We start from the raw sequence: 9,432 nt of genomic DNA, 5'->3' as shown, positions 1-9,432 counted from the left end.
TATTTGTAGTTTGCATAATGGAAAAATATGAAAATAATAATATGGCCCCCTTCCCAAAACTACCGGCGATTCTGCTCCCTTTTCAATCAATACGCTTCTGTTGTTCTTATTTGCTCTTTTGTTATTTTAATGGCATGCCATTAAATAATTTCATTAAACGCTTTGTATGAGCAGCGAACAACATTTCAGCAAAAAGAGCGTGAAAGTATGCTCAATTGATTGTTTGTTTGGTTTTATTTCGCGATTTCGATTTCTGACAGTTTCCTTGAACACATGATGTGGCACGCGGAAAAAATAACCGAGTTTTAAATTGAAATGCATACAAAGAAAATTAATATTAAGTGCTAATCGAGGAAAGAACCAAAATAGGAGAAATACGTTTTCAAGGTTACAAGATTGTAATTATAATATTTATCAATAGATCGTTCAACAGAAAGGTATATAGTTACTTCTTTTGTTTTTCTGCCTGTTCGATGCGCGAAAACAAATTATTTTAGAAAAAACGTGAATGCTGATATTAATCAAAGGAAAATGTGGAGAAAAAATGTTTAATTCGAAGGGGAAATAATGGAAAAGTCGTTGTGAAATGTAATTGCTTTCCAGACAGTCCTATAAATCGCCTAGCCAAACACGCTTTTTATGCAGAATGTTGAATGTTGCTGGTGAATGGTGTTATTTGAATGAAAAAATACGAAGCCATTAAGCCCAAAACTGCATTGCGTTTTATTCATATTTTCCGATCGGCATTTCGTAATGCAGCTTAATTGTTATCAACGGCAGCTTCATCGCTCGGTCGGCTCACCATTATCGCATTGCCAGGGCTGAGTGTTCAGATATATATATATAAACAAATATATATATATATAAATATGCAAGTGGGCATGAGAGAGGGGGTATGATTTACTATAATTTTATTTTCAGTTGTTGAGTGTCAGCTATTAATATTATTATTACGCGTATATACCTTCGATGTGTATGTGAGTTTTCATCGCAGTTATTATTATGACTTTTTATTGTTTGCAGCATTTTTAACGCGTTCTGTGGGTGGAAAAAAGTGCCCAGTGTCTGTTCCTTTTGCATGTTTACCATGGCATTGTTTGATGTTTATCGTACAATTTCCTTACATGCTAATTAATTTTCCTGGCTATCTGATGATGTGGAAGGGGGTGGCGGGTTCAGGGGCTGGGGAAAGTGGTAAATGATTGGGATTCGTTCATCGGTTTGTTTCTCATACATTTATTTTTGTTCAACATTGTTTTTCTTATATTTGCGATAGCTATGTAATATTAAATAAATTAAAGATTTCTATTATATGTATAAATATGTACAGGCCCTTACATAAAAACCGTTTTGTGTCTTTTTTACAATGGTTGTTGGATTATTGAAATCTCATTTTAAGGTATATACTATAGTATTTCATGTTCTCCTCTGGCTATATTTACAGGGTAATCAATTTTAATTTATTTAAAGAACTAAAAGTATCAGTCTGTGAGAACCATCCCAAAAAGTATGCAAACTGCAAACTGCACCTGCCACTTTTCACACTTTTTTAACTTTATAGTTTATGTTTAGTTTAGAGTTTTCGTTAAATCTTTATAAATTCACTGGTTGCGCAGTTTGTCTCCTGCTGTTTTTGTTTTTCTATCTCTCTCTCTCTCTGCTTAACCCCTACATTTAACCATTTAACCATTTAACCCCGTTACGCCCACAGGTTCTTCTGCTGGTCCTGATCCTCGTCCTCGTCGTCGTTCAGGCTCAAGTTGGACTCGTAGTGGGTGAGCTCCGGCTGCCGGCTGTTGTTGCTGCTGCTGCTCATGGTCACGCTGCTCTGGGTGCCGCTCTCGAGGAGATTGACCCCAATGCCGCCACCTCCGCCGCAGCTGCAGAGCAGATCGTCGTCGCCAATGCAGCTGCAGGACTTCTTGCAGTTGTACGAGGCGCCTCCGGGTGGCACAAAGTTCGAGCTGAAGCTGGACGGCAGTGCCGAGGCGGGAGTTTTCCCGGGAGCCCTCTTGCCCGTGCCCAGGTTGACGCACTCGCAGTTGGCATTGTTCTGCTGGCGGATCTGCTGCTTGGCGTAATCCACGCTGTCGTAGGCCGGAGCAGCACTTGGCAGATAGCTGGGCACCGCGTACTCGTGCTGGCTCCTGCGATTCGCCTGGTGGTTGTGGTGGTGCTGATGCTCCAGGGTCTTGGCCATCCCGGCCACACTGAGATCCCGCTGCTGCTTCTTGGACAGCTGGTTCATGGTGTTGAACTTACAAGCCGCCGCCGCCGCCGAGGCTGAAGTGGGTATGGGTTTGTAGCCACGCCCTCCTCCAGCTGCACCACACTCGTTGATGGTCGCGTAATTGTTGCTGCCGCAGTCCGCGTAGCGGGCACTGGGTGGCGGTATCACCCCGCCGTTGCCGGCCTGATACTCATGACTTGTGGCGTACATGTTCACGGAGGGAGTGCGGGCCGACAGGCAGCCGGATACCACGCGCTTGTTGTTGTTGCCCCGACCGTTTGGCAGGGGCAGGGCCAGGCGCAGCTTCTGCCAGAACTTCTTGTCGTCCCACTCGATGCAGGTGCTCGTGCGCAGATAGTGCCGCATGTCCATATCAATGTCGCGCTGGGGCAGGTCTCCGTACAGGATGAACACCACCCGCTTCCTGCGCTTCACCAGCTCGTGCAGGGCACTCTTGTACTCGAAGCGACTCCACTCGTTGTACAGGAAGTTCTTGGACAGCACCAGCACAAACTGTTTGGCACTTTCGGCGGCTTCGATGAGGGCGTCCGTGATGTAGGCATTGATGTTCACATCGCGGTAGTGCAGGCACAGTCGATAGCCGATGTCGTTCTCCAGCGTCTGGGCCAGGATCTGGTTGACGAAGTGCTCGTCCTGCAGGCTGTAGGCGAAGTAGGCATCGTTGGGCCGCTCCTTGTCCAGCTGGTCGACGAAGCGCGGCGACTTGTAGCAGAAGTTCATCAGGCAGTTGGTGGAGTGGGCCCACATCTTAAGCTCATGTCGGTAGCAGAAGAGGCCGAAAATCAGACCGAAAAAGGCCACAAAGGCACAGGTGGCAACCAGGAGCAGGGGCAGCAGTCCCTCGATCTCGTTGGTGTGCATGTAGTGGGCCACGCCATCGCGCAAAGTGCACTTGGTGCCGTTCTTCTCCCTCAGAACACTGGTGGCATTGTTGTAGATGCAGCTCACCCTGGAGGCGTCTATGATCTTCTCCGAGCTCTGACCCAGGTAGTTTCGGAACCTGGCCAGGTAACCGCACTCACAGCTCCACTGGTTGTCGGCCAAACTGATCTCCACCAGGTAGGGATTGGAACTTAGTTGCCACACCTCGAAGTGCATCAGTCGATTGCCATCCAGTCGCAGGACCTCCAGTTTCCTCAGCATCTGGAAACTGCCATTGGCGATGCTGGCTATTTTATTGGACTGCAGATACAGCTCCCTCAGGTTCTCCAGGTTGTGGAACTCGTTGCCCTCCAGACTGATGATGTGATTATCCTCCAGGTGCAGGATCAACAGGCGCTTGAGGCCACTGAAAGTGGTGTTGTATATGTGGGCCACATTCGAGTTGTTCGCATACAGAACAGCCAAGTTCTTGCGACCCAGAAAGGAATGTCCCGCCAATTCCACAAAGTTATTGCCATCGATATACAGCTCGGTGGTGTCCATGGGCACACGTCTCGGCATCTCGGAATAAGCTGCTCCCGAGCACTCCACAATATTTGTGGACCAGGTCTGGTCATGGAAGCACGTGCAATTCGTGGGGCAGGTCATCTCGCAATCGCAGGCATCGAACTCGCAGCAATGGCAGACGGCGAAGCAATGGGTCTTGTAGGTGCACAAGAAGTGTTTGGGCTCGGCTTCGATTAGGGGGATGTAGGCCCTCTCCCTGTTGTTCAGCAACTTGCAGTATATGGTCTCCAGATCCATAATCCTGGGATACTGCCTCGAGGTTATATGGTTGATTTTCTGCAGCCAATCAATGTTGCAATCGCAGGTGAAGGGATTTCCCCCAATATAGAACTCTGGCAGAGCTCGGTGCTCCCAAACTGGCAGAATCCTCAGGGACTTGATGTCCAGCGTTGTAATTTGGTTCGCATAGAGATCCACCCTGGTCAGATTGGTTTTGTGCATAAAGGTATCCGGATCCACAGTGGTTATCAGGTTGTCATTCAGGAACAGCAGTTCGATGGAGTTCGGTATGGAATTGGGTCCAATGCGCTGAAGCTGATTAAAGCTCACATCCAGAGTTTGCAGCTTCAGCTCACTATCCAAACCAAACCGATTGGACAAGGAACTCAGCCGATTCTTGTGCAGGTCCAGCCATTGCAGGGTGGATGGAACATGTCCATAGTCAAAGGACTCCAGACGATTGTCGGATATATTCAGCCACAGAAGGGAGGGCATGTTGCTGAACAATCCATTTATGTCGTTCAGCTCATTGCCATCCAAACGTACAGCTTGAATACTCGAGGTCATCTCAAAGGCCCCTGGTTCCACAACTGCTATGCGATTCCTGGCCAGATTCAGGATTTGCAGGTTGGGCAGATCCCTGAAGGTGTGCATGGTAATATTCTCCAAGTAGTTGCCAATCAAGCGGAGACCGTAGAGATTTCCCAGACCCTTAAAAGCACTGTCCTCCATCACGGTAATCATGTTCTCGCCCAGATCCACGGTCCTCAAGTGGCGCATATTCCTCAGGGCCAGCGGAACGGTCTTCAGCTGATTGCCGTTCAAGTTGAGGTCCTGCAGGGCACTGCAGTTCCGGAAGGCATCCGGATGCACGCCAATCAGGGCATTGTTGTCCAGCGAGAGCAGCGACAGCACATACAACCCGTTCAGAGCATATGCATCCAGATACTTCAGTTTGTTGTGCGACAGCAGCAGCGTGTGGAGGTTGTTCATCGGTGCAAAAGTGTCGGCTGCGATGTTCTCCAGCTGATTGTGGCGCAGATTCAGAATCTGTAGGGTGTACAAGTCGCTGAAGATCTCCGGCTCCAGTTTGGTCAGCTTGTTGTGCGACAAGTTGAGCAGAACCAGGCGAATCAGACCCACAAAGGTGTTCTTATCGATCCAGGTGGAGGTTATCTGGTTCATGGACAGGTCCAGGGCCTGCAGCTGGTCCAGATTCGAGAAGAGCTGGGGATTCAGAACACTGATGGAGTTGTTCTGCAGGTACACCTCCTGGATAATCTTGGCTTGCTCGGCAAAGAGCTCCGTGGGCAGGGCCACAATTTTGTTGGAGCTCAGATTCAGGATCTGCAGGTTTTTCAGTCCACTGAGGGCCTTGTCCGCAATCATGGAGATGCCATTGTTGTTAACCGAAAGGACTCGCAGCCTCCTCAGAGTGCCAAATCCATTCGCTGGCAGCACCACAAAATCGTTGTGGCTCACATCCAGGTACTCCAGGTCCAGCGAGCAGCTGGTGCTGGAGCTACTGCTCTTCTTCGCCGACTCGGTGGTGGAGGTGGATTCGGTGGAGCCATTGGCTGGCTCCTTGCTGCGATCCCTGAAGCCCAGCTCGTTGACGTCCTGCAGGCGATTCTCGCTCATGTTCAGGGCAGACAGCTCGGACAGGGTGCAGAATATGTTATCCGGCAGGGACCAGATGTTGTTCGAGCTCAGGTCCAGTCGCTCCAACCTCCGGGTGACCGAGAAGGCATCCGCCTCTATCTCGAAGTTCAGGGCTGGCCACAGGATGTTGTGCGTCCGGAGCGTCAGGTTTCTCAGCTGCTCCAGACCATCCAGCACGTGGCGACCCAGTCGCCCCAGCTTGCAGTACTGGATGGACAGCTGCTGCAGCCTGACCAGATGGGCGAAGGACTGCGCCTCCAGGCGGCTCTTGGCCATGATTTCGTCATTGCACAGGATGTGCAGGGCAATCGTGTGCTCCGCGGGAATGACACTGAAATTGGTTGTGTCAAACTCGCTGTTCACCGTGCGCAGGTTGCACGTCAAGGCTATCTCCGGCTGGTCCAGACCAGCGGCTGGCATGAAGTGGCAGTCGTCGGGGGCGTCGTACAGCGAGAGGTCACCTCCCGCGCCCGCGGTCAAAGGTCGCAGGGTTCGCGCCGGAGTGGAGGGCTGCATCAGCTGCGAGTTGGAGACCCCAGCCTCGCCCATTATCGCATTTGAGTGCGACAGCTGCTGCTGCTGGTGGTGCCTGGTGGACAGCGATTCCGTAGTGTGCTGCTGATCCTGGGCCAGGACCACGGGCAGTATGGGCAGTATGAGTAGCATGTAGTAGATCATTTTGGCGATTCGCGGCTTTGCTGCGTGGAGACACCGGAAAATGGGTTGGCGGAGGGGGGGTAGGCGGTACAGCCGGGGGTCTTGGGGAGAAACGAAAAGAAAATCAATTCCACTGGCTGGCCAAAGGAAAGTCTGCGCACATATTTTCGGCTTCTGTGCTCCCTCTGCTTCAAGCCAGATTTTCTTTATTTTCCCCCGATTCTTTAGTTAATTATGCTCTCCGTGTTTTCTTCTCTCTTACACCCGGCACATTTTCGAGCACTTGGCCTTTTCTTTCTTTCTTTCTTCTTTCCTCTTTATATTTAAATTTTTTATTCGTTTCGGCTTTCGCTTTGAATTATTCGCTTCGAAGTTTTTGTTTATTACACGTCGCGTTGTAGGAACCTTGGATGAATTTCAATTTAGCTGCGGGCACGACTTCTATTATCACTTTTTCATTTGGCTGAACTGAACCCACTTTTTCTGGGACTCGAGCGGTGCAGCGTCGATACTTCCCGGTTCGCAATGTAACGCGCACGTTGGCTGATTTTCGACTGACTGCCGCAACGTGCGCAACTTCTCTTTTAAATGGAGAGTCGTCCCCGAACTCGAAACCCCGAAAATCCGAAAAGCCGAACGCGAGCCGAAGGGCGCTGGAAGGCAGCCGAAGAGCAGCCGACAGGCTCTGCACGGGCGGGAAATTGTGAGAGTTTTCGGAGAGCATGACTAAAGGGAAATTCGCTCTGCCTCGGCGGATGCTGGAAAATGTTTTTCTTTCTCTCCATCTAATCGCATCGAACAGCTGGCGTTCCGTTCGTTCGTGTTTTCCTTTTGATTTTCTCTGTCCTTTTCCGTCGTACTCCTTATATCCTTTATTTTTTTGCCGCCGAATCGGAGATAGAGCCCCTCACCCCCCGCCGCTAACCGGCGACTTCGCTGCTGTCTCTGTTTTGATAATGAAAATATATGATGTGCATGGGCCAGCGCCAATCTTCATACAAACGTAATTTATTTTTATGCCATGTGCATGTGTGTGTCGGTGTCGGTGTTGGTGTCGTTGTAGTTGTCGGTGTGCCGAGATGGTCCTTCGGCTGCTTTTTGCTCCTGTTTCGTGGGCCCAGAGCCGTATAAAAATAATAATTCCTCACATTCCATTAAATTACAATAATAATTTTAATTAAACTGTTTTGTTTGCGCCTCATGTAGCAATTCCTGTGGTTTCATGACTTCTTTTTCGCCCAGCGAGCCAGCAAAGCAGCCAGCGGCAAAAAACTGTCTTCCCCATCAGGTTAATGATAATGATTATGGGCCAGCATTATGGGGTTTCGTTGGGCTTTGGATGTGTGGGGATTGCTGTGGATTTCTTTACTGAAATCCTCTGAAATCCGGAATGTTATGCAAGGACTTGGTTAGACTCGATTAGGTGATGCTGGAAATAGGAAATATGAAAATTCGTGAGCAGCTAGCATACATATAGCATCATATTATCATATACCCAGTAGTACAAATGCACATTTCGATTATAGTGATGTCATTGTGTAATTACTTGAATTTTGAATGCATTTCATGTTGTGTTCTGCAGTTTTAAGCCAAAGTTTCTTCGAGATTAATTTACACATTGAACATTTTACTATTTCAAATAAGCATTATTATTATTTGGCTTCAAGCGAATATGATTTCGATGCATGTAATAAGTAGCATCCTACCTGAGCTTACCTTAAGTAATCGAGGAATCTCTAAAGGGAAATCAATCCATCAAGAACATTTTCCAAGGGTTAATTTACAAAGAAGACCTTCTATTGTTCCCTATTTCGTTAACCTCCGGCATGAATTATTTTGATTGTTCAATATTTGGGTGAAAGCAGAAATATTGATGGATCACCGGCAACAAATTCAATGGCGATTACAGCGGCATGGTAACCTTGATAAACTTTGGGTCTTTCATGACTAATTCTCAAGAAAAACAGCTGCCCTGGACACTTTATCGGAGGGTAATATTTCTTAGCTGGCTTGAAAGTTTTCCCATATCCTTGGGTGTTGTGGCTAAGGATATTTTTGTCGCCACTAAAAGCAAACACAAAAACATTCTTGCCAAATTGCGTCAGCCAACAGAACGCCTCCCACCCCTTTCTCGTGCTGGGCTAATGATTTGCCTAATGTTTCTAACAATTATGTGGCTTGGCCACACAAAAGAATATATTATGTAAGTTATTAAAATTATATCACCAGCAGGAGCGGCACCAGAGCCACGAACAGCAGCCAAGTCTAATAAGCCTCCTGCACAGTAAAGAAAACTATAGCAGTACAGTCAAAATTTTAGAGATTTTCTTAGATAGAAACTGCATTAATCAAATTTGTATATAAAATATGTGAAAATATTATTGATTTAAACACACGGTGCTTAAATTTACCATGTACTCTGGTATTGGGATTAGCTTCTGTTTTATTGATAAGTTTTCCTCTCAGTGCACCCCCTATTTTCCTCACCTTCAGGCTTTCGCAGGCTCTTTCAAATGTAAATGGCGGCAAGGACGAGGTTTTGTGGCTCGCTTTCCTTTGTGTGGTGGCACATGCAACCAAGGAGGAATATTTCTTCCCCGGTCTCGTATTCTTTTTTCGGTGGTTATCAATTTGGTGAACGCTTCTGGCTTTTGTCCGTGGTCCTGGTCGCAGCTCCTTTATTTATGTGCCCCATAACGAAGGTTTCTTTCGCTTCGTTTTTTTCCTTTTCGTTTTTTTTTTTTGGAAACACGAATGACAAGATTTTCATCAACGTCATTAATATTAACTTTTGCAATAATTCTCGAGCTGTGGAAAATTATGAGAAATGACCCAGTAGATAAAGCCAAAGGCTGGGCCAAAGCGGAGCTGAATCGGAGTCCACTTTTCGACAAAGCCATAACTCTCGGTGTGCAGATTGGATTGGTTTGCCGGCTATAGTGGATGTCCATGGTCGTGTCCATGGTCGTGGTATTAGCCTGACGTCTGGACGGCTTTCAAGTCAATCTTAATTGTGGCTCTGTGCTATGGGCTCGGCCTAATGACAGCATTTCGGATTACTTTCACTCAAAGCCAAGGGGAAGAGCTAGAAAGAAAGGTTGCATATTTTATGGCGCCCAAGAAGCTTTACGGTTGCACTGAAAAAAAAACCTTATTCAATTGAAACAACCCTATATCAATAGGATGAGTGGGAC

At 47.5% G+C, this 9,432-nt stretch overlaps 1 protein-coding gene and 1 long non-coding RNA gene across 2 annotated transcripts; both read right to left on the bottom strand.

The window, feature by feature from the left end:
- Positions 1–1,610: 1,610 nt before the first annotated feature.
- On the bottom strand, positions 1,611–6,259 carry LOC122617391 (toll-like receptor 6). The gene has a single exon (XM_043793238.1). It carries the CDS (start codon positions 6,257–6,259, stop codon positions 1,700–1,702), a length of 4,560 nt encoding a protein of 1,519 aa, XP_043649173.1. The 3' UTR covers positions 1,611–1,699.
- A 1,133-nt stretch (positions 6,260–7,392) lies between these two features.
- LOC122617665 lies at positions 7,393–9,014 on the bottom strand. Its single transcript, XR_006325963.1, has 2 exons — positions 8,726–9,014; positions 7,393–7,667 (listed from the first exon to the last, which is right to left on the bottom strand). It is a non-coding gene; the product is annotated as an uncharacterized LOC122617665 (long non-coding RNA).
- Between the last annotated feature and the right edge of the window lie 418 nt (positions 9,015–9,432).

This window comes from Drosophila teissieri, chromosome 3L (assembly GCF_016746235.2).
Source record: "Drosophila teissieri strain GT53w chromosome 3L, Prin_Dtei_1.1, whole genome shotgun sequence".
Lineage (NCBI taxonomy): Eukaryota > Metazoa > Arthropoda > Insecta > Diptera > Drosophilidae > Drosophila > Drosophila teissieri.
This window is presented reverse-complemented; position numbering and strand designations above follow the sequence as displayed.